At 45.8% G+C, this 27,456-nt stretch overlaps 1 protein-coding gene across 1 annotated transcript in view; it reads left to right on the forward strand.

Annotated features, from left to right (window-relative positions):
• ptpn20 (protein tyrosine phosphatase non-receptor type 20) overlaps positions 1 to 27,456 on the forward strand; it is a 71,661-nt gene that overhangs the window by 17,162 nt on the left and 27,043 nt on the right. The window contains exons 18-33 of the mRNA XM_056291927.1: positions 128 to 205; positions 325 to 432; positions 1,399 to 1,515; positions 1,670 to 1,878; positions 3,617 to 3,718; positions 3,899 to 3,992; positions 5,066 to 5,151; positions 9,224 to 9,395; positions 10,899 to 11,104; positions 15,414 to 15,512; positions 16,529 to 17,067; positions 17,346 to 18,009; positions 18,101 to 18,271; positions 18,386 to 18,560; positions 19,044 to 19,254; positions 26,717 to 26,754. Of these exons, the coding sequence (XP_056147902.1) occupies positions 128 to 205; positions 325 to 432; positions 1,399 to 1,515; positions 1,670 to 1,878; positions 3,617 to 3,718; positions 3,899 to 3,992; positions 5,066 to 5,151; positions 9,224 to 9,395; positions 10,899 to 11,104; positions 15,414 to 15,512; positions 16,529 to 17,067; positions 17,346 to 18,009; positions 18,101 to 18,271; positions 18,386 to 18,560; positions 19,044 to 19,254; positions 26,717 to 26,754 (3,069 nt within the window). The remainder of the gene's footprint in view (positions 1 to 127; positions 206 to 324; positions 433 to 1,398; positions 1,516 to 1,669; positions 1,879 to 3,616; positions 3,719 to 3,898; positions 3,993 to 5,065; positions 5,152 to 9,223; positions 9,396 to 10,898; positions 11,105 to 15,413; positions 15,513 to 16,528; positions 17,068 to 17,345; positions 18,010 to 18,100; positions 18,272 to 18,385; positions 18,561 to 19,043; positions 19,255 to 26,716; positions 26,755 to 27,456) is intronic.

Raw genomic sequence — 27,456 nt, forward strand, 5'->3', positions numbered from 1 at the left:
AGTCTAAATAAATAATATAGCCTCTCTTTGCACATATGGTAAAATGTACACAGATATTTTGCACCGCACCGATTTACATTACAGAACGTTCCAGATTGTAAGTATATGTGAAACATCTGCATTGCAGCTGACAACCCGACCAGGACCCCGCCAGAAAGAGAAATAATCTGTGTTACCTTAAAAAAGGACCCCAAGTTGGGCTTTGGTAAGTATGTAGAGGATTGAGCTGTGAGTTTGACTTGAAATCAATAACCAGAGTGTAAAGTATTCGATTCCTTTCAAAGCCAGCCTCTGTTGTTTTACATCCTCTTCCCTCTGCTGTAGGGTTTGTCATAGTAGGAGAGGACAACACGGGTAAACTAGACTTGGGGATCTTCATAGCTTCCATTGTGCCGGAAGGGCCTGCCGATAAAGATGGACAAATCAGACCAGGTACGCATTCGCATTAAGGCAAATTGCAAACATAAATGCTAGTTGCCTCCAACTCACCATGTCATTGCCACGGGGGATCGGGGTATTGCTTGTTTCGGGAATGCTGAAGACCCAGGACAAGGCTTTATAGTGGGCATATTGACAGATATACTGTATGTACTATTTGTTATCTCAGCCAGGCGGTACCCTGGAGGGGATTATGCTGTTGGCTGCACGCACGTGTGTGTGTGTGTGTGTGTGTGTGTGTGTGTGTGTGTGTGTGTGTGTGTGTGTGTGTGTGTGTGTGTGTGTGTGTGTGTGTGTGTGTGTGTGTGTGCATCTGATGTTGGCCGGCATTTTCATTGTATAGTATGTTATGTCATTTTTAATTAAATTAAATTCTAATTTAATTAATTATTTTAAACTAAAATAAACTAAACTGAACTAAATTGAACTGAACTGAACTAAATTGAACTGAACTGAGCTGAACTAAACTAAACTAAAATAAAATAAAATAAAATGAACTGAACTGAACTGAGCTGAACTAAACTAAAATAAACTAAATTGAACTGAACTGAACTGAGCTGAACTAAACTAAACTAAACTAAAATGAACCAAACTAAACTAAAATAAACTAAATTGAACTGAACTGAACTGAACTGAGCTGAACTAAACTAAACTAAACTAAACTAAAATGAACCAATCTAAACTAAACTAAACTAAATTGAACTGAACTGAACTGAGCTGAACTAAACTAAACTAAACTAAATTGAACTGAACTGAACTGAGCTGAACTAAACTAAACTAAACTAAAATGAACCAAACTAAACTAAAATAAACTAAATTGAACTGAACTGAACTGAGCTGAACTAAACTAAACTAAACTAAATTGAACTGAACTGAACTGAACTGAACTGAGCTAAACTAAACCAAACCAAACCAAACTGGGCTGAACGTTATTTTGTGTCTGAATGGGGTGATTTCCAGGCGGGCGTCTCATCTCCCTCAATAAGACCAGTCTGGAAGGGGTGACGTTCAGTGATGCGGCGGCCATCTTGCAGAGCAGCCCTGACGAGGTGGAGCTCATCGTGTCGCAGCCTAAACGTATGATCATCTTTTTGCTCCCTTGTTCTCCATGAGTTGATACAGTCTTATCTGAATCTATATTCATAATGGCAAATCTCACACCATGACGCCCATTTCCCTGTTTCCTGTGTTCTTTCTTTTTGACTGTGTGTCTGATTCCTGGTCCCATCAGAGTCTCTGAGGGACAGCAAGAGTTCTCTCTCTCAGAGTAGTCTGGGGTTGGCGCTGGAGAGAGGCTTCGGGTCTCAGACCACCCTCAGTGGCACAGAGTACCGCCCTGCCATGGAGGAGCTGGAGGAGGCCCTCACTCTGTCTAACATGGCCACCCCCAAACAAGGCAGGAGGCTTCACATCCCCGTGGTGCGAATACTGGATGCCCAGGTTGGAGCCTGTGTTTGTACTGATAATCGACCGTGTGACCGCACAAACAAATGTTTAACACGTGGTCAGGAGGTCGAAGCTGTTAAAGATGGATCACCAAGGCATAATTGTTACATGGGTCACAAGCGCGCCAATTAATCTCATGATGTGGTTAAATTGGTGAGAAGTAACTCCATATTTCCTGGACTGTTTCTTACTTGCCGGGCTGGTCCTGCTACTTAGATTTCAAAGCGACTTATACGATGTAATCCGCTCTGTGCAGAACTAGTCCACTGACTTCCGGTTTCTACTGCAGCGCTCATAGCAGTTTCCTGTTTGCTGGCGTGTGCTGTTGACAACGGCATATTCTTCGCGATGCCTGCAGGATTGACCGTGGATAAATGTCAACCACATGCACACAACTGTCCACACACTTTCCGTGACCCTGAGACAGTTGTGTGCATGTGGTTGACATTTATCCACGGTCCATCTTAAAGGCACCGCCAAAAATATGCCATTGTCAATAGCACACGCCAACAAACAGGAAACTGCTATGACCGCGGCGGTAGAAACCGGAAGTCAGTGGACTACAGTTATGCACAGAGCCGAATTGCCGGACGAATACACTAAATTTCAACCAAGGCCACTAGATGGCGCTGTTTAATCTTATGACTCAGTTGAAAATACTTTACCCCCGTGTGATTTATATGCCCTAAGCGACTTATATCTGCTCTTGTTTTATGTTTTTTAGTTCCAACAACGTGTTTTTTTGCTGCGTGCGAATTATTCTCCAGTGAGACGTGTAGTCCAGGAAATACGGTAATCATCTGTGTGTATCTTAAAGGGAAACTCTGGAGTTTTTTTTTTTTTTACCTCAGCCCTTACCAAATAAAGTCCACAAGCAGAGCAGCTTTTGGCACTAAAGGGCTCGTAATGTTTTGAAAATTATGAAAGTCAGTTAATACAACGATAAGACCTGTTTCACATGTTCTTTTTTCATATTTCTCTCCAACTCCTTCGCACTTCCACCGTTGTCTTCCTGCAACAACTCACTCCTTGTGGCTTTGCAGAATGAGACTTATGCTCCATGTTAGAAATGGATTGATTAATATCTATGTATGCATATGGCTATATAGAATAGAATAGAATAGAATAGAATAGAATAGAATGCACTTTATCTGTCACTGTACATACATACAATGAAATGCATTCTCTCCATTTAACCCATCCTAGCTGTGGAGCTGGGAGCAGAGGGCACCACCGTGCAGCACCCGGGGACCAACTCCACTTATTTCTTGCTATTGCCCCGGTCAGGGGCACAGACAGGAGTATTAACCCCAACATGCATGTGTGTGATTCAGAGCCGAATCCTCTCGTGATTCTGAGTCTGATTGTGCCAGAAACGGAGCTCTTTTAGTAGACACTGTTGGATGAAGAGTCTGTGAATGTTCTCATTCATCCAGGTCATGGTTATCCAAAGGAATTGAATCAAGTGCAAGTGGACTTGATATATACCAAGTCCAGTTGCACTTGATGCAATTCCTTTGGATATTGGATGAAGAATTACGATGCAGCTTGATGTGCAGCAGCCAGCCGACGTGAGCTTGCTCGGTGCAGAATCAGGTTACAAGTTCCCGCCAGCCATCGCTCACTGGGACTCCTAACATCAGGAAAACGGGGCTCGGGTTAAAGATACCGGAGTTTTCCTTTAAGAAACCCTCTTCACCCTCACGCTGTTTCAACGACTCTTCTTTCGCAGGATGTGTGCTCCAGGTCTCCATCTATCTGTAGTCTAAAAGCGGGCGAGCACCTGTTGGTGGAGCTGAGGAAGACCAACGGCAGCCTTGGCATCAGCATCGCTGTGAGTAAATACTCTTATCAGCCACGTCCACACACACTGTTCTGATCCCTTATTGAAAACTATTAATGAGACGAAGGAGGTCAAGACCAGTCTGTAACAAGCTTAGACACACACACACAGAGGCTACTTGAGGTTTTCTGACATGGCTTATTGCTTTCCTGTTATGTTCTTCTGCCAAAGGGGGGAATAAATACCAACGTGCACTATGGAGGCATCTACATCAAGAGTCTGGTGCCAGGGGGCACCGCAGAGCAAGACGGGCGCATTCAGATCGGTAACCTTTTCATTAGTGGTTAAACGTGTGAACGGGTGAACTTCAGGATAAAGAAAAGGTCTGACTGAGTAGTTAATGTGAAACATGTTGAACGCGGCGCTGCATTCTTCTACAAAATGGGACAGTTGGACCAAGGGAAATTCCATGTAGGCCCTCACTTCTCTCAGACCATTCATGCTGTTCTTCACCCGGGATGACGTCATCCCAAGTCACACTGAGTGTATTGTTATTGGTTCAGTAAGACCCAGAAACAAATGATGTGACCTGTGTCCCACATCTGAGACAAGCTGTTCTCTTATGTGAGATTCTGGGTGGCGCAGTGGTGCAGCGGTTAGCACGGTCGCCTCACAGTAAGAAGGTCCTGGGTTCGAGCCCCGGGGTAGTCCAACCTTGGGAGTCGTCCCGGGTCGTCCTCTGTGTGGAGTTTGCATGTTGTCTGCATGGGTTTCCTCTGGTGGCTCCGGTGGCCTCCCACAGTCCAAAGACATGTAGGTCAGGTGACTCGGCCGTACTAAATTGTCCCTAGGTGTGAATGTGTGTGTGTGTGTGTGTGTGTGTGTGTGTGTGTGTGGGCCCTGTGCTGGCCTGGCGGCCTGTCCAGGGTGTCTCCCTGCCTGTCGCCCAATGACTGCTGGGATAGGCTCCAGCATCCCCACGACCCTGAGAGCAGGATAAGCGGCTTGGAGAATGGACGGGTGGAATAGATGTTCTTCTATTGCGCGTCATGGTTTTGTATGCTTGCATGTGGGGTTGCTAGGGGGATGCTAAGCTCTAGCATCTCCGTGACCCTGAGAGTAGGGTAAGCGGTTTGGATAGTGGACACATAAATGGTACCAATACCACCAGTTTAGATCCAGACACTCAAAGGATTCTTTGGAGAAGCATATGGGTAGAAACACGTTATGTTGGTGGTTTTTTAGATTGGATAAATATGCATGCAAACACCCGCAAACACACACACACACACTCTCTCTCTCTCTCTCTCATACAAGCACGTGTGCACACACACACACACACACACATAACTGTATCATAGATGTTGCTAATAAGATTTGTGGATGTGCATGTGACAGGTGACAGGCTGCTGGAGGTTGATGGGGTCGACCTGAGGGGCGTGACTCACCAACAGGCCGTGGAATGCTTAAAGAGGACTGGCGAGGTAAAACACACACACACACACACACACACACACACAACACATTGCGTCCAGGTGGCATGGCGGTCTATTCCGTTGCCTACCAACATGGGGATCGCCAGTTCGAATCCCCGTGTTACCTCCGGCTTGGTGGGGCGTCCCTACAGACACAGTTGGCCGTGTCTGCGGGTGGGAAGCCGGATGTGGGGGTGTGTCCTGCACTACTCCTCCTCTGGTTGGTCAGGGCGCCTGTTCGGAGGGGAGGGGGAACTGGGGGGAATAGCGTGATCCCCCCACGTGTTACGTCCCCCTGGTGAAACTCCTCACTGTCAGGTGAAAAGGAGCGGCTGGCGACTCCACATGTATCGGAGGAGACGTGTGGTAGTCTGCAGCCCTCCCCGGATCGGCAGAGGGGGTGGAGCAGTGACCAGGACAGCTCAGAAGAGTGGGGTAATTGGCCAGATACAATTGGGGAGAAAAAGGGGGGAACATTTTCAGAAAATGTGAATATGCTATTGGCTGCTTTCTACTTGGTGGTAGAAGATCACCCATCCCTCTCAGTTTCGTTCCCTATTCATTTGATTTCTCTGTTAGCGTGCACCCACAGTCTTTATCGTCTTTTACACGATCTTGCTCCTTTAAAAACCCGGTCTGTTTCCTTTACCCACTCTGCCCCTTGGTTTACACCTGCACTACACCGGCTTAAAGCCAGAGGCTAAACGCCTTTACACGAAAACTGGCCACAAACGTCATTATAAGGAGGCTCCGTCCACAGCTAAATCGTTTTATTATGCAAATTTAATTAGATCAGGCGAAGGGAACACGAGAGCCCTGTTTTCCATGGTAAACAATATTTTACAGCCCCCGGACACTCTTGCGCCTCACCTGTATTCAACTGCTCAATGTAACACCTTCATGACCTTTTTAATGCCAAAATTGAAAATATTCATCAGCAATTGACCTCGTCGAACAATGCTGCATACAGATAATCTTATTCCCCCTCCTATGTTCCCCTCTGTTCTTCACTATCTAGTTTTAAACTTCCAACTGTTGCAGAAATATCTGGTCTTATTCGCAAATCCAAATCATCTACCTGTCAGTTAGACCCCATTCCTACTCATTTAGTAAAAGCCTGTCTACCTTCTCTATCCTTTTTGATAACTGATATCATACGTTCCTCCCTTACCTCTGGCCTTGTTCCCTCATCTCTCAAAACAGCTGCAATAAATCCAATACTCAAGAAACCTGGTGCAGACCCCAACAATTTGAATAATTTTTGCCCAATCTCAAATTTACCATTTCTTTCTAAAACACTTAAAAGAACAGTCACGTCTCAGGTACACGCTCACTTGACTAACAACAATCTGTTTGAACAATTCCAGTCTGGTTTTCGTTCCATGCACAGTACGGAGACAGCCTTGGTGAAAATCACTAATGATCTGTTGATGGCAGCTGACTCTGGGCTCTTAACCATACTTGTCCTTCTTGACCCGAGTGCAGCCTTTGATACCATCTCACACAACATCCTCCTAGAAAGATTAGCTTCCAATGGAATAACTGGCACGCCCCCCCTTGACTGGTTTAGATCATATCTCTCTCTGGCCGCACTCAGTTTGTCCAACTTAAAAATTTGAGATCACAGTCCTTTCCTGTTACTACCGGTGTTCCCCAGGGCTCTGTATTGGGACCCCTCCTATTTATTATTTACCTATTACCTCTTGGCCACATTTTCACGAAATTTGGCATTCAATTTCACTGCTACACAGATCACACCCAGCTTTATACACCAAGCCTACCTCCACTCTTCCACCCACTTCCCTTTCTGACTGCTTACTAGAAATTAAATCCTAGTGATCATACCACTTCCTCAAACTTAATAGTGATAAAACTGAGGTCCCCCTAGTAGACACTAAATCAACTTTGGCCAAACCTGATAGTTTTTCTCTGACTATTGACAATTCTATAGTTCCTCCATCGCCTCAGGTTAAGAGTCTGGGTGTGATCTTAGACAGCACATTATCTTTTGAAGCTCGCATCAACAATGTTGCTCGGTCTGCATGCTTCCACCTACACAATATTAATCATCTTCGCCCATCACTTACACCTAACAGCACCGCCATACTCACTCACACCCTGGTTACATCCCATATTGACTACTGTAATTCTATCCTCTTTGGTCTTCCCCTCAAGCGTCTTCATAAACTTCAACTGGTCCAGAATTCAGCTGCTCATATCATTACCAGAACTCCCTCCATAGATCATATCACTCCTGTTCTTCCACAACTCCACTGGCTCCCTGTTAAATACCGTATTGACTTCAAGATCCTACACCTAACCTTTAAGGCCCTGAATAACCCAGCTCCTTCATATCTTTCTGAGCTCCTCCATATCCACACGCCCTCCCGCACTCTCAGATCCTGTTCTGCTCTCCAACTCACTGCACCATCGGCCCGCTTGACTACCATGGGGTCTAGAGCCTCCAGTCGTTCTGCCCCCCGCCTATGGAACTCTCTCCCACAAGACGTTCACAATATTGACTCTCTTTCAACCTCCACATCCCATCTCAAAATACACTTTTTCAAACTGGCATTGCATTATCATTATTATTATTATTATCTTTTAAAAGGATGACATCGCTACAAAAAATTCTTATTTTTAGGAAGAGGAAAAAATTCATATACACTACCGTTCAAAAGTTTGGGATCACCCAAACAATTTTGTGTTTTCCATGAAAAGTCACACTTATTCACCACCATATGTTGTGAAATGAATAGAAAATAGAGTCAAGACATTGACAAGGTTAGAAATAATGATTTGTATTTGAAATAAGATTTTTTTTACATCAAACTTTGCTTTCGTCAAAGAATCCTCCATTTGCAGCAATTACAGCATTGCAGACCTTTGGCATTCTAGCTGTTAATTTGTTGAGGTAATCTGGAGAAATTGCACCCCACGCTCCCAGAAGCAGCTCCCACAAGTTGGATTGGTTGGATGGGCACTTCTTTGAGCAGATTGAGTTTCTGGAGCATCACATTTGTGGGGTCAATTAAACGCTCAAAATGGCCAGAAAAAGAGAACTTTCATCTGAAACTCGACAGTCTATTCTTGTTCTTAGAAATGAAGGCTATTCCATGCGAGAAATTGCTAAGAAATTGAAGATTTCCTACACCGGTGTGTACTACTCCCTTCAGAGGACAGCACAAACAGGCTCTAACCAGAGTAGAAAAAGAAGTGGGAGGCCGCGTTGCACAACTGAGCAAGAAGATAAGTACATTAGAGTCTCTAGTTTGAGAAACAGACGCCTCACAGGTCCCCAACTGGCATCTTCATTAAATAGTACCTGTTAGAGCCTGTTTGTGCTGTCCTCTGAAGGGAGTAGTACACACCGGTGTAGGAAATCTTCAATTTCTTAGCAATTTCTCGCATGGAATAGCCTTCATTTCTAAGAACAAGAATAGACTGTCGAGTTTCAGATGAAAGTTCTCTTTTTCTGGCCATTTTGAGCGTTTAATTGACCCCACAAATGTGATGCTCCAGAAACTCAATCTGCTCAAAGAAGTGCCCATCCAACCAATCCAACTTGTGGGAGCTGCTTCTGGAAGCGTGGGGTGCAATTTCTCCAGATTACCTCAACAAATTAACAGCTAGAATGCCAAAGGTCTGCAATGCTGTAATTGCTGCAAATGGAGGATTCTTTGACGAAAGCAAAGTTTGATGTAAAAAAAATCTTATTTCAAATACAAATCATTATTTCTAACCTTGTCAATGTCTTGACTCTATTTTCTATTCATTTCACAACATATGGTGGTGAATAAGTATGACTTTTCATGGAAAACACAAAATTGTTTGGGTGATCCCAAACTTTTGAACGGTAGTGTATATTCTTATAAACTCAAAAATAAATGAAAATATTTTTTGGAATTTCTAGAACACAGTCAAGTCAGGTCAACTTTATTGTATAGCCCAATATCACAAATTACACATTTGGTCTCAGGGGGCTAATTAAGTGTAGATAAAAGAGGTTACATGAATGAAAATCTTGTTTGACATGTGCAAACATATTTGTGTTTTGTGCGTGTGTATCTACACCCTGCAGGTGGTGAGCCTGCTGTTGGAGAGGGAGCCCACAGTGGTCTTGGAGGCCAGAACTGACTCACACTGCCTTCCCATGGCCAACAGCCTGTCACAACTGCAGCCCCCGAGGACCGAGGCCTCCATGGAAACGACCTTGAGAGACAGAGCCAAGGTCTACAGTTTTGTGACTGATGGTGAGGGAGGGGGAGAAGGCATGCACACACACACACACACACACAAAAACAGATAGTGTTAGGCACACACACACACACACACACACACACACACACACACACACACACACACCAAGGCCCGGAGGTGATTGTGACTTATCTGACAGCTACATTGTGGTCGCTGTCAGAGGCATCCACAGCTGATGCTGCCTCGGTCCCCTGATAAAGGATGTACTGAAGCTGTCTGTTCACTGCCTCGGATCAGTTAAAGCAACAGTCCCCTTACCTATCCATTGATTTAAACAGTAAAAGCTGTGACAAACCGTCAAAATATGTAATAACCATTTAAATGACAGACCATTCATTACTGTGCAAAATGATCTAGTATTCCACATGTATGACAGACATAACTGTGCTATGATGTGTGTAAGCGCTGGGTGATATAACCACAGTAAAGACAGCAAAGATAGCAGGCCATTTCAAAGGATTCCCCTTATATTCCAGTTTAACAGCTTGTTCATTTTATTATTATCATGCCTGTGGCACAAATAATTGTCACAATGTCTGTTTGGTACAGTGTGATTTCCGAGATTATCCCATACACTGGCGCAGATTATATTAAAACACAATATGCAAATGAGGAGGCACACTCGTCCCCAATTTTACCCATGTGATACTCAGTCAATACCATCATAGTTTAATAATATCTGTTGTATGATCGTTCAATCAAATAATCAAACAAATGAGCCAATCAACGAATCAATCAATATTTATTCATATAGCACATTTTGTACAACTCAATGCCTCACAATGTGCTTGATACTGGAAAAAACAAGTAAAACATGAAATCTGACAAATATAATATAAATATGTATATTAAGATATGTCTTAATAGTCTGCTCCTCATTTGTTGAGCACTTCTATCAACACTACTAATGGCTTCCGGGGGAAAAAAACACTCTAAATATATAAATATATATAATAAATATGTAAATATAATCAAAAAATGAAACCAGAAAGCACCAAAATTGAACATAAAAAATCACTAAATATGCACCAAGTATAGAGTACTTTTACTTGTATAATATTTAGCTACGTCTGATAAATGGTCTGTAATATAAAAGGCCACCAGTTAAGTAGATTACACTACTGGTGTTTACTTCTACAAAAATATATACTTCTTTTACATGGATCAACACTGACAAATATGTAGTTTTCATGGGGTCTGAGTACGTTAAGAAAGAAGAAGAAGAAAGAAAGCCATTTTATTTGTCATCGTACAGGTTATGATGACACTCGTTCTCTGTGTTCAATCCATCCTATTGTGTAGCAGCAGTGGGCAGCTGCAGCGCCCGGGGACCATCTCCAGCTCTTCTTTCCACTGCCTTGCTCAGGGGCATGGGCAGGGGTATTAACCCTATTAACGGAACAGAAAGAGCGGCGAGTTGTGATCACCATGTCCTAATTGACAAACACGACAAAGATTTCAGATATAAAGGTTTGTGTTCTGACATTTCCACATAGAAAACACCCAGGAGGTGGTTCTGAAGAAGACTTTGTCCGGCCTGGGCTTCAGCTTTTACATCTCCCAGCTCCCCTCGGAGCCGGATGGCGTGGTGCGAATCAAGCGCCTTTTCCAGGGACAGCCGGCGCTGGAGAGCAGGCTGCTGCGAGAAGGAGACGTCATTCTGGCCGTCAACGGAGAGACTCTCAAAGGCCTCTCCTACCAGGTAACCTTAAGATTAAGTTAGGATTAAGTGTCGTTTATTTCTCCCCAATTGGACCTGGCCGATCAACCCGCTCTCTGAGCCGTCCCGGTCACTGCTCCACCCCCTCTGCCGATCCGGGGAGGGCTGTAGACTGCCACACGCCTCCTCCGGCACATGTGGAGTCGTCAGCCGCTTCTTTTCACCTGACAGTGAGGAGTTTCACCGGGCAGCGTGTGGGAAGATCACGCTATTCCACCCCCCACCCCCCGTTCCCCCTCCGCCCTGAACAGGCGCCCTGACCGACCAGAGGAGGCGCTAGTGCAGCGACCAGGACACATACCCACATCCGGCTTCCCACCCGCAGACACGGCCGATTGTGTCTGTAGGGACGCCCGACCAAGCCGGAGGCAACACGGGGATTTGAACCGGCGATCCCCGCGTTGGTATGCAACGGAATAGACCGCCACACTACCCGGGCGCCCAAGTTTCCTTTATTAATCCCCTTGGGGGAATTCAGTTACTGCAAATGAACCCATCCTAGCTGTGATCTGTGTAGCGAGGGGCAGTGGTTCTGCCGCCTTCACGCTACACCCGGGGACCAACTCCAGTTCTTTTCCCACTGCCTTGGTCAGGGGCAGAGACTGGGGTATAAACCCTAACATGCGTGTTTTATTTTGATGGTGGGGTAACCAGAGCACCCGGAGGGAAACCATGCACACACGGGGAGAACATGCAAACTCCACACAGAGGACAACCCCCCCCCCCCGAGGTTGGACAACCCCGGGGTTCAAACCCAGAACCTAATTGCTGTGAGGCGACAGTGCTAACCACTGGGACACCCATATGTTGTCTCGCCGTCGGGGAATCGAACCCTGGTCTCCCACGTCACTCACCACTATGCTAAACGAGGACGACAAGATATGTCAACCCGACTGCCGAAACCCGTAACGCTGCGATACTGCAAGTCTCTCTGTGACCGAAACTGGAACACCGACATCGTCGCTTAATCACTTAATACTTTAATCCTCATGCATTCTGTTCTGTCCCTTCATCCGGCGGGGGAAAAGTTTTAAAAGGTGGTATTTAGTATTTCTATGGTTCTCCTTTTAAAAGAGCTCCCATTAGCTTCAGCTGCTCTCGGCCAATCAGATCAAATCATCAAAATCTCAAACCCCGCCCACCCTTGTCACCAACCCTTGTTTGTACTTGTCGCGCAAAGATCAGCTCATGAATATTAATGAGGAGTGGACCACTCCCTCACAGTTCTTGAGACAACTGAGAACAGCTATGGAAAAGGTCTAAAAAAAGACAATATTAGTCATCCACAAATCAAAGTTTGTTGATGATTACTTTATTGTGCTGCGTTCAAGGTTTTTAGAGATGAAAGGTTCAGTTGTTGATTTTTGGTACAGTTTTAATGACGTGTTTCCGTGTCGGTTTTCACGCGGTGTTCCCTTAATCTTGTATCTGAGAAGAGTTTCAGTTTGTGTGAGTGAAGACTCACCGCCGCCATATGAAGGCAGCAGTTAACTTGTTTATTGTGACGTAATAGAAACATCATCATCTACCAGTCATCACAGACCTGGTGTGTACATGCAGACTGATGGAGAGTTAGTGACATGTAAACTCTCACAAGCTTCTTGACTAAGATGGCTAGTGTGAAGTAGTCAACAGCAGGGGCGGACTGGGAATGAAAAAAGGCCCCAGCCCACCAACACCCCCCCCAGCAATACACAACCACCCACACAAACTGTGCCACAATTTATGTAAACAAGATTACCGGACAATATTTATAACAATAAGCTTAGTGAAATAGAACAAGGGGGACATGTTGATCTTAGGAGGAGGCCGGCTAGAAGGAGCACATTTTGGCACAATGGCACTGGCAGCAAGGCGGCAAGAACCTCTGGAACCATCTGACCAGCAAAAGAAATAATACAGGAAGAAATGTGTTGGTGAAAAGACTGCTGAGTAGGCAGGTCATAGAGTAAAATAAAAATAAACATATTTCCTACCTCCTTAAATTAGCAATTTCTGCAGCAGCTCACTTCTCTCAGCAACGCCGTCTATAACCAGGTCACTGTCCAGGGCCATTAAAACGTCTCGCTCAGTAGCCATGAGCTTAAAAGCCTCCGGGTGCTGTTGAGCTAGAGTGCTCCTGCCCTCATGACTGAGGTCAGCGATGATGGCGGCTCTGGCACCTCCGGTGTACAAGCCGTGTTTGTCTTTGTGCGTGGTATTGTATTGACAACTCAAGTTGAAATCCTTCATAGCTGATTTTGGTTTCCAGGCACACTAAACACATCGGTTTTGCCTTTGAAAAGTAAAAAGATGTTCTGTTTCCCATCTTGCCTGGAAGACATGGTTCTCTAGGTCAAGTTTTCTTTTTTCGCCATTCGTGTCTCTCCTTGTCTCGTGTCATTGCGCAAGAGGCCTGCCGAGATCAAGATGAGACCATGTACAAGCAGTTGCTTGGCTACAGGCCTCTTGTGTTGGACAGTATAATTACAATTGGGATCCGGTTCAAATGTGGTCAAATGGTCCGCTTGCTTCCAATGACCGTGAAACCAACAACTTATTGATATTTGGAAATTGACCCGCGGGCTGTACTGAGTGAGGAGGGGGGCTATATTCGGCCCGCGGGTCGCCAGTTGCCCATGTCTGAGTTATACAGAGGTCCCGGCCATAATGTGTCATTTCTGGTGTGAAAAGAATCTTAAAACCACATGAAGCATCCAGAGGTCATTGCTAGAGAACTTTGGTTTGAAGGGGGAAGCTTTTATCAGATGTACCAAAGAAGGGCTCCAAGGAAAAAAGACTGCAAACCACTTGATTAAAGGGGTGTTGAGACGGTACGGATAGATTTTTATACACACTCATGGAGGCAGAGAGGATAATGTGTGATAAACACAGACTAGGTTGGCAAGCGTTACCTCATGCTGTTGTTTGTCTTCAGTGTTGTCAGGTGATGAATGCTGGGGAATGGGCTTATGAGGGTCTGAGCTGCACTAGAGGGGCCTGTACTTTTTTTAAGACCTCAGCCACGTGATTGGTTTAGTAATCCTCTAATCTCATAGAGCTGGAAACAGAAAGCCCTGTGTGTAATGATGTGATGTAGTGCAGTGTGCTGGTTGGGCTAGTGGTCGTGTGCAGGCCCACCCACCACTCAGTTCTTGGTACAAAATGCAATTTCTTACCTTATGGTTTCATCTTTGCCCCATATACAGCCATTTTCCTTGTCTTGATGCAAAGTCCTTTACACACACCATCAAAAGACATGCATGTTAGGGTTAATACCCCCGTCTGTGGCCCTGACCGAGGCAATGGCAAGACGAACTGGAGTTGGTCCCTGGGCGCTGCAGCTGCCCACTGCTTCCAGTGTGTGTGTGTTGGGATGGGTTTATTGCAGAGGATGAATTTCCCCACAGGGATTAATAAAGTGCATCTAGCTAGCTAGCTAGCGCTAGCTAGTTATCTATCTATCTATCTATCTATCTATCTATCTATCTATCTATCTATCTATCTATCTATCTATCTATCTATCTATCTGTCTCATAATGTCTTTAAAGTCCATCTGTTTAGCCAGCTCACACACAATGGCAAGTATTGCCATTATCATTGCTTATATTTAGAATGTGGCACCATGGTGGCGCAGTGGTTAGTGCGGTCGCCTCACAGCAAGAAGGTCCTGGGTTCGAGCCCTGGGGTAGTCCAACCTTGGGGGTTGTCCCGGGTGGTCCTCTGGGTGGAGTTTGCATGTTCTCCCCATGTCTGCGTGGGTTTCCTCCGGGTGCTCCGGTTTCCTCCCACAGTCCAAAGACGTGTAGGTCAGGTGAATTGGCCGTACTAAATTGTCCCTAGGTGTGTGGTGGGGGGGGCTGTGACGGCCTGGTGGCCTGTCCAGGGTGTCTCCCCACCTGCATCCCAATGACTGCTGGGATAGGCTCCAGTGTCCTGCGACCCCGATCGGGATGAGCGGCTTGGATAATGGATGGATGGATATTTAGAATGAGCAAGACTATTGTTGGCCTCCATGGGCTCCCCCTAGCGACTGTGCCCCAGAAAGCCCCCCCCCCCATAGGCGGTCCTGGTGGTGTGTGTGTGTTCATGCATGTACGTATGTGGTCCCATGTATTTGGGTGTATGTTTAATCTCATGTACTGTCCTGCAGTAGAGCTAGAAGAAATGTATACACACACACACACACACACACACACACACACACACACACACCACAACACAAGGGCATGTTATACATACGCGCTCACACACATTTACATCATTTCACATTCACCGAAATGTAAATCCTCCTATTTTCTTATTATTCCAGAAAGTTTTGTTTCTGCTGCGTGGAGCTCCATCTGAAGTTCACCTGCTCATCTGTAGACCAGCCTCAGGTGAACTGGGTGACCTAGATGATGATACACTTGTGAGTTCACACACATGCACACAAACATATACACACACAAACAAGCCAATAATAATACATGTTCTCTACCGGTAAATGGTGGATTGCTCCCTCTGGGTTGGGGATGAGTTGTTGCCTTAAGTGAAGGAGTTGAAGTATCTCGGGGTCTTGTTCACGAGGGTAGGATGGAGCAGGAGATTGACAGGCGGATTGGTGCAGCATCAGCAGTAATGCAGACGTTGTGCCGGACTGTTGTGGTGAAGAGGGAGCTGAGCCGGAAGGCAAAGCTCTCAATTTACCAGTCAATCTTTGTTCCAACCCTCACCTATGGTCATGAGCTTTGGGTAGTGACCAGAAAGGGTGAGGTCATGGATACAAGCGGCTGAAATGAGTTTCCTCCGTAGGGTGTCTGGGCTCAGCCTTAGAGATAGGGTGAGGAGCTCAGACCTCCAGAGGGAGCTCGGAGTAGAGCCGCTGCTCCTTCACCTCGAAAGGAGCCAGTTGAGGTGGTTCGGGCATCTGATCAGGATGCCTCCTGGGCGCCTCCCTTTGGAGGTTTCCGGGCACGTCCAACCGGGAGGAGACCCCGGGGTAGACCCAGAACTTGCTGGAGCGACTACATGTCCAATCTGGCCTGGGAACGCCTTGGGATCCCCCAGGAGGAGCTGGAGGGCGTTGCTGGGGAGAGGGACGTCTGGAGTGCCCTACTTAGCTTGCTGCCACCGCGACCCGACCCCGGAGAACCGGCTATGATGAAGGAATGAATGCTTTTTACTTATACCACTTAACAAAACACCCAAAGACACTATGAAGGTAGAAGAAAACAGGACTGACAGAACATTGATAGAATAGCAATAAAAAAAACTAGCAAGCAAGGCTAAAGTAGCCAAGGAAAATAAAATTGGACTGCAGGAACGGCGTTGCTGCAAAATAGGTAAGGGGAGGCCACAGCCTTTCTAAGTAAATGTGTTGTTACTACACACACACAAACATACACACACCTAAAATGAAGGTAAACCTTCTGTGCTCCTCCGTAGAGCCCCTCGCCAAGTCGTGACTTCCGTTCACGTTCTCTGGACATCAGACTGGAAGAGGACTACAGCCAGCTGCTAAAAGTTCAGGACAAAGACAACCTGGCTGACGATGAACGTGTCAGAGCCCAGGAGGAGGACCCGGTCAGCGGGGAGGAGAAAAGCCCCGAGCCTCCTTCAGCTCCGGCGCCTCAGGAGAGCCAGGAGAGCCAGGACAGCGAAACGGTCAGCGACCAGTACCCCCCGTCTCCTTTCCCCTCACCTCCGTCACCCATCTCTCCTCCGTCACCCATCTCTCCCACCTCTCCTCTGTCACCCATCTCTCTGCCCTCCCCGCCATCTCCAGCCTCACCCGTCTCTGGCTCCTCACCCGGCATGCTGCCAAACATCTCAAAAGCAGGGGAATGCGACGTACAAGAAGCTAGGGACAACAAAGAGGAGGAGGAGGAGGAGGAGGAGGAAGTGGAGGTTGCCCAGACATCAGTGACACCTGTGGAGCTTTTAAACATCTGCCCCAAGATGGGTTTAAACCCTGTCTACGCCAGGTAATGTGCCCCACAGTCACACACACATACACACACATGCACACAAAGACAAACCATTTGATGATGCAGCAGTGATGATGTATTGATATGGTGTGTGTGTGTGTGAGCGAGAGAGAGAGAGAGAGAGAGAGAGTGAGAGAGAGAGAGAGAGAGAGAGAGAGAGTGAGAGAGAGAGAGAGAGAGAGAGAGAGAGAGAGAGAGAGAGAGAGAGAGAGGTTAAGACATAGGCACAGTGTGTATACCACATACTCACCATGTACCACATGTTCAACCTGCAGTGAAATCAGAGAGGAGACAGATGGGAGTCTGACCTCCTGCATGATGGGAAATGGGCTGGCCATCCTGGCAGATGAGGAGTACCTGACCATCAGCTCCACGTTGGAGCCTCCTCAAAACTGTGCCTCCACCACTCCCAGTACGGTTGTACCTATGCCGGCTAACACCTCCACAGCCCCCGGCTTTAGCTCCCAAATCCTGTTCTCATCCTCCCACACCTCCAACAGCACCTCCGTGGCCCCCAGCTACAGCTTCCATAGCCTCTCCTCAGACACCCTCACCACGTGCACCCTGGCACACCCATCTCAGCCCCTCATAACCCAGCCACCCAGAGCCCAGTCCCACCCCATCCGCCAGACATTGCTACCGAGTTATCACAACCCTCTCACACAGCACAGCAGGCCTTCGGAGCCTCCGCCCCAACCTTCACCTCTTCCTCCGCCATCTCCTCCTCCACCACCTCCTCCTACTCCCATTATGACCCATGTCATCGCCTGTGTTCCTCCCTGTCCAAACCCAACTACCCCAACCCCGCCAGCGACACAAGCAACCGCATCAGCTCCCAGTTGCCCCCATGAAGAACCAGAGAAGAAAGAAAAGGAATACACGAATGCTGATGACAACTATGAAGAAGATGACGACAACGATGAGGAAGACCCCCGAAAGGTAATTTTGCAGTTTTTCCATTTTGTACGGCTTTAGTCAGCTCTTTTGGTCAGCGGTGTGAATTGTTTTTGTTTGTTTATTTGCCTGGCAGGGGCAGATGAAGGAATATGAGCTGTCAGTGGTTCTGACCAAATCCAGGAATGGAAGTTTTGGTTTTACCATCACTCGTAGCAAGCTGGACAACTGCTACTATATACAGGATATCCTGGACAATCCTGCCCGGACTGATGGACGACTCAGGGCAGGGGACAGGCTCATCATGGTACACACACACACACACATACACACCTTCACATTTAAAGACATCTGCTTCGCTGCCAGGGTGTACTGTATATTTGCTGTGCACACTTCAGCTCTCAATTTGACCTGTCCCCAGGTAAATGGACATGATGTCACCAGTGTGGCAGATGATGTTGCGATGACAATCCTGAGGTCATCTCCCAGGAGACTGAGTATGACCCTAGGAAGGGCAGTCAGCAACCTGGTGGTGGCACCTTCCTGTGACAGCCTGGCCGACATTGTGCTACACAAGACACCTTCTGGACAGCTCGGTGAGAGACTGTATAAACCCTCACACACTGCTGCAGTATCTATAGAGGGACACTGATGTATAGCACATGGTGGCGCAGTGGTTAGCACGGTCACCTCACAGCAAGAAGGTCCTGGGTTCGAGCCCCGGGGTAGTCCAACCTCGGGGTTCGTCCCGGGTCGTCCTCTGTGTGGAGTTTGCATGTTCTCCCCGTGTCTGCGTGGGTTTCCTCCGGGTGCTCTGGTTTCCCTCCACAGTCCAAAGACATGTAGGTCAGGTGAATCGGCCATACTAAACTGTCCCTGGGTGTGAATGTGTGTCTTGGCCCTGTGGCGGACTGTACGGGGTGTCCCCCCGCTTGCCACCCAATGACTGCTGGGATAGGCTCCAGCATCCCCATGCCTCTTGAGAGCAGGATAAACATGTTGGATAATGGATGGATGGATGATGTATATCATATATTTCTTTTATTGGCATGATGTATAATTGTGTGTCCCCCTCCCAGGTATAAAGCTGACAGGGGGCATTGGAAGCATATGGCAGGGTATATATTGCCTGGAGGTGGTGCCCGGCTCCCCCGCCAGTGAGGAGGGCAGCGTCCAACCCAACGACAAAATTCTATACATCTGTGGAAGGTGCACCCTGGGTATGACGCTGGAGGATGCAGTCAAGGCCTGTGAGATCGCCCCGCGTAAAGTCAAACTTAAAGTCCTCAGGTATGGCTCCTTTAAAGGAATAGTCAGTGACAAATAGATACGTGCTGGGTTCGTAAGTGGTAATATTGAGAGCCCGTGAGACAAGTTGCAGGCGTGTTTGACCATATATGAGAACGTTGTATTTGATTTTGTACCACTGGGGGGCGGCCATGTCGTCTGCTGCATGCCATCGCAAAGGCTCAATGCTTAGAAAACTCCACAATGTTCAATATAAAAGGGGCAAAATGTGTAAGATGACATTAACATCCACAGAAAAGATGGGCAGAAAATGACATGAGGCAGCGAGTATGAATTAAAGTACCAGTGTCCTATAATGCAGGAAAATGGTTTTTGATATGGCGGCCTGCAATCCCACTACTTTAAGTCTTACTTGCTGTGTGCAGAGCCTGTTTGTGATGTAAAGAACGTTTAGGCAAGTGGTCCGGGGGATTTCCCTGCATAGCTAAAAGACATTTCAGGGCCCAGACACATCAAACTGACTAGCGGCGACAAAGGCCGACTGTTGCGTTGCCTCACGTCGCCTGCCGTCTGAGCCAAAAAGTAGCACTTGAACAGGCCGCAGACTACAGCCGATGGTCAACTAGCATGTACGTTCTGCACTGATTCGCTAAGCTGAACAGCCAATCAGAGTGACCTCTCTCACCAACGGGCTCCGCTAATTCAACATGCTGAATCGGCTGAAAAGCTGCTGACAGGGGTCCGACTACTGCCGACGATGCGGGACACACTACAAAAACTAGGGTCACAGACGCTAACCGACGGCCCAACATTGGTCGATGGCTGACTGTCGGCCTGATGTGTCAGGGCCCATAGGTCCCCCTCGGTTCAGGGATGGTCGTTCTCTCTTCACGTAGATGGCCTCTTTGACTCCCATTCAAACCAGCGTTCCTCCCTATCAAGGATGTGCACATTCTCATCCTTGAAAGAGTGGCCACTGACCTGTAGATGGATGTAGAGTGTGGAGTCCTGGCCTCTTTGACTCCCATTCAAACCAGCGTTCCTCCCTATCAAGGATGTGCACATTCTCATCCTTGAAAGAGTGGCCACTGACCTGTAGATGGATGTAGAGTGTGGAGTCCTGGCCTGACACATTAGCTCTTCTGTGTTGTGCCATCCTCTTCGCCATTATCTGTTTGGTTTCCCCGATCTACAAATGTTATTTATTTAACCTTTATTTAACCAGGAGGATCCCATTGAGATTACAAACCTCTTTTTCAAGGGAGACCTGGCCAAGATAGGCAGCACAGTTACAAAATCACACAGTTACAAAATCACACAGTTGCAAAATTACACATTTGAAAACACAAAGAAAAGACAAAAATTTTTAGAAAAAAAGTAAATTACAAGCAGATTATAAAAAACAATTACATGCTGTGAAATCAGCTTCAAGTACTCTCAATGTGGATTTAAAACGGCTCAGTGAGATTAACTCTGTAAGTTTCCAGTCATTCTGCAACATATTCCAGGTTAAAGGTGCAGAATGAACCTTTCCAGGTTAAAGGTGCAGAATGAACAAAATCACGGCAATCTTCCTGGCACTTTTTTCCCTCTTTTATTCTATAGAAAAAACATTCAAAATACAACACACAAATACCAAACCAATAGGGAAATAAAAAATTTCACAAACCCATCGAACTCTACAGAGTCAAAGAGGACAAGAATCACTTAACACTTAACAGCATATACTATATTGCTCTGTTTGTGCTGGGGGACCCGATCCTTGAGGTGGACCCATTTCTGGCACAGCGTATTTTGGGGTTTGAAAGCAACTGTGACACAATGTTTGGAAAATACGTGCCTCAATTGTTCCTACACTCCCGCCACATACGGAATCACAAATGTGTTTTCCCCCCATTTTTAATTCACAATATATACTTGAGAGAGCCAGTATCCCATAATGCCCGAGTCTTGCAACCTTGGATAAGTCTTGCGACCTTGGATTTAGCAGTCAATAACAGCATTTTTCCGACAGGATCAACTAATTTAGGCTGTTTGGTCCTTCTTTGCAGTGTGAGTAATATGTACCTGAGGGTGGTTGTCAGACTTGAACTATTTCCTCTTGTTAGACCAATGTCTTCTTCAGCAGCTCTTTGAACAGTAGGTGCCCTTCTTGCAGGGTGAACATAAACTCAGTTTCTGGCACATTGCAGGGACATCACAGTGCAAACAGTTCTGCTGGGACTCTACTGCACCTGGTTACTCCCTGCCCTAAAGGGGTAACTCTCACTTGTTTAAATGGCCCTCTGGCTTTGTTTCTCTGGCTCCACACCCAGCAAGGTAGTGCTCCCCACTACATCTATAACAATGGTTACAGTCCCCAACATCGTTTTGTGGGCAGCCTACACATTTTCTCTGATGTGTATGTACGCTGTGATGGGTAATAGTGATGCTGTCTTGCGAACCGTTTTTGGTATTGCCCTATATCACCTCTCACTCCCGGCCCTAGAGAGGGCCAGAGGTTTTGCAGTGACTGTTGGAACTGAGGGGCAGAGGCATGCTCTTGCATTATCGGTGGGGATGCAAATTGTTCTGGTCCGGAAGGGGGCTGTTGGATTGACTCTTTGATCTGTGCCACTTCAGCACAGATTTTTTTTAATACTGCCATATCTGAGAGCACTTCTCTTAAGTTTGTTCATTACAGCTGGTTGTTTTGCTTAAATTCTCTTGGATTGGTTCTTTTTGTTCCTTTCTGTGTCTTGGTCAACTGACTGAGTTGAATGCACGGCGGCTGACTGCTGCTGAATTACCTGTCTTCTTTTCTGCTGTCTCTCAGTCTCATTTACAAAAGCGATGTTCGGTTTCTTGAGGAGCCGTTCATCACTACTGGTTTGTTGCTGTAGGTATGGTAGGAGGTTGTTTCTGATACTATCATTCTGCAAGCTGGTAAGGACGGTGTGGAGGAACATGCTCTGCAAAAGGATGGGATTGTATTTTAAGGCCAGCTCAGCTTCTTGGGAGGCAAATGGAATCATTTGTCTCAATTTGAGAGCTCTAACCACATAACCACAAGCTTTCCTTGCTACTCGGTGCCTCTGAGGTTCACTGTTTGTACAGCTCTGTCGCTCCTTTTTCCTGATAATGGAAGCGGAGAATTCGCTTCAATGAGGGTACGGTTAAATCTGATTTACCTTCTAGATAGTTGCGAAGTTATAAACCTGGCGCGATGGCCCTGACCACGGCATCAACTATCTCTGCCTCAGGAAATCCCTTACTTATGCCTTGCTCAATTTGGTGGGCCAGACTCGAGAAACTTAGTTTATCTCTCTTCCCTGGTTCACCAACCTGACCAGAAATCTTAAATTCTCTGCTGCTTGATTTTGGCTAGCACTGTCCCCATCCATACATACTGGTTCCTGACCTCCATTTTGACTTTTCTCTAGTTATAACTTCAAAGCTAAAGTTACTGCTTCTAATTCCTTTTGTAACTTATTCTGTTCTGATGGCTGAGCTGCCTGTTCCTGGGTCTTACCTGTCTGTGCTACATCTGACCCTGCATCTTTTGGTATGCTAGTTTGAACAGATTCCTGCAAAACATCTATGTTGTCCTTCAGCTTCAGCAATTCTGCCATGCCCTCATCTCCTAATTTGTTCAACTCGTCCCTATCTAGGTGCTTCACGATAACTGCAATGTGAAAGGAGTGACTCCTGTTAGATATATCTATCTGCCTCAACCCCTCAATGTCAAGAACATTGCAAATTTCCATGAGGACGTCTTTTGTCAATGTGTACAAAGTTCCTATAACCTCAAGTTTAAAGTTCTCTATCCTTGACAAATTCTTTTTTTTTTTAAGTGGTGTGAAACCTTCTACCTCCTGTACTGCTGCTGTCACTTTAAGCACCTTCAGGTGTCTCCTTGCTGTAGCCGGCCTTCTGCAACCTGGTGCTGGACATCCACGTGCCGGTGTCAGAGTTCCTCACGCTGCCGTTGGTCACCGCACACTGCTTTCGTTGTCTCACTGCTGCGGCTGGAACACTGCAGACCGCTGCAAATTGTCGATGTAGGGAGAATGAATAGTGAGAGGGACGACTACCGACTGGGAAACTGGCCCTAGTCGCATTCAATCTCAGCGGTGCCTCCAAATGTTATACCCTGAAAAGGGAGAGAATCAATAAAGACACGGCCCATGGTGTTCACTCTCTGGCATCTTTATGAAGAATCAAATTTTTGTTGAAAAAAGAAAACATTAACAATACAGCAAGTCGCACTAATTGTCTATTGCCGTTACATTCTGTTTCAGTTGCAGTCCATCATAAATCATTCCAGTCCATAAAGCTTCCTTCAAGAATCTTTATACACAAAACGTGCATTTGTGAACTGTAAATCTTAAAGTCTTAAATAACATTTTTGTGTAACAACGTAGCTCCAACATATGTAAGATGAATACTTCTTTTGAGCAACTGTTTTGGTAGCAACCTGCAGGTTACAGCAGTAAATTTCAATAAAAATTTCTGTGACATCATTCTCGTATACATTCACAACCCAACTAGCATACATGTCTATTTCTAGTTATAGCCTGCACAGCCACACTAAGATTACCCTTATGCCCCCGGATAATAAAAATAATAATAGCCATCATCATCATTACATTTATATGGCGCTTTTCTAGACACCAAAAGCGCTTCACATTAAAGGGGGTAACTCACTTCAACCACCACCAATGTGTAGCACCACCTGGGTGATGCACGGCAGCCATTTTGCACCAGAACGCTCACCACACATCAGCCTGAGGTGGAGAGGGAGGAATCGTTGAGCCAATTACATGGGGGGATGATTAGGTAGCCAGATGGAGAGAGCCAGGTTGGGAATGTTGTCAGGATACTGGGGGACCCTCTACTCTTTGTGATAAGTGCCATGGGAACTTTAATGACCACAGTGAGTCAGAACCTCGGTTTAACGTCTCATCTGAAGGACGGCATCTCCTACAGCACAGTGTCCCCGTCACTGCACTGGGGCATTGGGATTTGATATTTGTTGTTTCTACTAGGACCCGAGGGAAGACTGCCCCCCAGTGGCCCACCAACACCATTGTGGCCGCAACTCAGTTTCCCCGGGAGGTCTCCCATCCAAGTACTAGCCAAGCCCATACCTGTTTAGCTTCCGTCATTTGGCAGAGCCAGGGTACATGTTGGTACAGCTGCCGGCTACTCAAAATTACATTTGTCCAAGTAACCAATAATATTAGGCAATATAAAACGTCTCCATATCTCGCTAACTTTCTCAGTTCATGTAGGAATTCGCTATAAGAATTGTCACTCAAAACCTGTTGCTCACGCAGTGTCTCTGCTTAGTGTAGTTACATTAAAAACACGTGGCGCCGCCATTGCTAGCTATCCATTGCTAGCTATCCATTGCTAGCTATCAATTGCTGTATTTTCTTTCGCCATTTTCACCAACGTAACCCGGTCCCTTTCAACACAACTACTAAAAACAGCTGCTGACATGGTATACTGAACCCAAAGCGTTTACTAACTTATCGGACACATGTTGGCAGCTTAACTTGTTTTTCGCGCCTGAAAAGGGAGTGAATGAATAAAGACACGGCTCATGATGTTCACTCCCTGGCATCTTTATGGAGAATGAAGCAGTCCTGGCGCGAGCTCCCTCTTCTGGACTTGTACAGACATAACCAATCAATCACAGACGATTTTACTGTTTTGTATCAGCTTATATACACAGACACACACACACACACACACACACACACATATATATATAGTGGGTTTTTTCCCCCTAAACCATCAATGGTGTTGATAAAGTGCTCAACAAATGAGGAGCGGAATATTAAGATATTATATTAATCCTATATATATGTGTGTGTGTGTGTGTGTGTGTGTGTGTATGTATATAAATATATATGTACATATAAATACATATATATTTTAAATATTATATAAATATACACTACCGTTCAAAAGTTTGGGATCACCCAAACAATTTTGTGTTTTCCATGAAAATTCACACTTATTCACCACCATATGTTGTGAAATGAATAGAAAATAGAGTCAAGACATTGACAAGGTTAGAAATAATGATTTGTATTTGAAATAAGATTTTTTTTACATCAAACTTTGATTTCGTCAAAGAATCCTCCATTTGCAGCAATTACAGCATTGCAGACCTTTGGCATTCTAGCTGTTAATTTGTTGAGGTAATCTGGAGAAATTGCACCCCACGCTTCCAGAAGCAGCTCCCACAAGTTGGATTGGTTGGATGGGCACTTCTTTGAGCAGATTGAGTTTCTGGAGCATCACATTTGTGGGGTCAATTAAACGCTCAAAATGGCCAGAAAAAGAGAACTTTCATCTGAAACTCGACAGTCTATTCTTGTTCTTAGAAATGAAGGCTATTCCATTCGAGAAATTGCTAAGAAATTGAAGATTTCCTACACCGGTGTGTACTACTCCCTTCAGAGGACAGCACAAACAGGCTCTAACAGGTACTATTTAATGAAGATGCCAGTTGGGGACCTGTGAGGCGTCTGTTTCTCAAACTAGAGACTCTAATGTACTTATCTTCTTGCTCAGTTGTGCAACGCGGCCTCCCACTTCTTTTTCTACTCTGGTTAGAGCCTGTTTGTGCTGTCCTCTGAAGGGAGTAGTACACACCGGTGTAGGAAATCTTCAATTTCTTAGCAATTTCTCGCATGGAATAGCCTTCATTTCTAAGAACAAGAATAGACTGTCGAGTTTCAGATGAAAGTTCTCTTTTTCTGGCCATTTTGAGCGTTTAATTGACCCCACAAATGTGATGCTCCAGAAACTCAATCTGCTCAAAGAAGTGCCCATCCAACCAATCCAACTTGTGGGAGCTGCTTCTGGAAGCGTGGGGTGCAATTTCTCCAGATTACCTCAACAAATTAACAGCTAGAATGCCAAAGGTCTGCAATGCTGTAATTGCTGCAAATGGAGGATTCTTTGACGAAAGCAAAGTTTGATGTAAAAAAAATCTTATTTCAAATACAAATCATTATTTCTAACCTTGTCAATGTCTTGACTCTATTTTCTATTCATTTCACAACATATGGTGGTGAATAAGTGTGACTTTTCATGGAAAACACGAAATTGTTTGGGTGATCCCAAACTTTTGAACGGTAGTGTATATATATTATATAATACATAAAGTATATATATATATATAAATATAACATATATGTATTTATATATATATAATATATATATATTAAAATATATATATATATATATTTTATATGAGAACCTTTTCCCTTCTTTCTCTTACTGCCTTGCTCCTGTTGGTTTAATTCTACTAATGAAATCCAAACCCTGACTTTCTGTAACTATCTGTATTTGTTTTGAAAAGGTTTAAAAGTGCACTATTTATTCTAGAAATGTACAATAATTTTAACTCTTAATTTACTGAACTGGCATGTGGATGAACTTCCGTCTACCACACTGTCTCGTTTGTTTGGGTGAATATGGTGTTTCTGTCTCACTTCTGTCAAAGGGAGGATCAGCCGGTGACTCCCAAGGCCAAGTGGAACGGTAAGAGTGCCCCAGAATGACAGCAACGACCAGTTTTCTCCATACTCTCAGCCTGCTGCTGCATGACCAGACTCGCTTATGCTCCGCTGAACAATGTCAGTATTGGTTAAAGTTGGACCGAAATCAAAACCGTTTTTTTTATCATCATTTCTGGGCGTCCGGGTGGCGTGGCGGTCTACCAACACCGGGGATCGCCGGATCGAATCCCCGTGTTACCTCCGGCTTGGTCGGGCGTCTCGACAGACACAACCGGCCGTGTCTGTGGATGGGAAGCTGGATGTGGGTATGTGTCCTGGTCGCTGCACTAGCGCCTCCTCTGGTCGGTCGGGGCGCCTGTTTTGTTTTTGTTTTTTGGGGGGGGGGGGACTGGAGGGAATAGCGTGATCCTCCCACGGGCTACGTCCCCCTGGTGAAACTCCTCACTGTCAGGTGAAAAGAAGCAGCTGGCGACTCCACATGTATGGGAGGAAGCATGTGGTAGTCTGCAGCCCTCCCCGGATCGGCAGAGGGGGTGGGGCAGAGGTCGGGACGGCCTCGGAAGAGTGGGGGTAATTGGCCGGATACAATTGGGGAGAAAAGGGGGGGGGAATCCTAAAAAAAAAAGTAAAATCAATTCTTCTATTTTTCTCTTTTTCAAAGAGGTCACCCTGCATCATCTTTCACCCGATCTTTTCCCCCCGATATTCATGACGTCATCAGTCT

Source organism: Lampris incognitus, chromosome 13 (assembly GCF_029633865.1).
Source record: "Lampris incognitus isolate fLamInc1 chromosome 13, fLamInc1.hap2, whole genome shotgun sequence".
Classification (NCBI taxonomy): domain Eukaryota; kingdom Metazoa; phylum Chordata; class Actinopteri; order Lampriformes; family Lampridae; genus Lampris; species Lampris incognitus.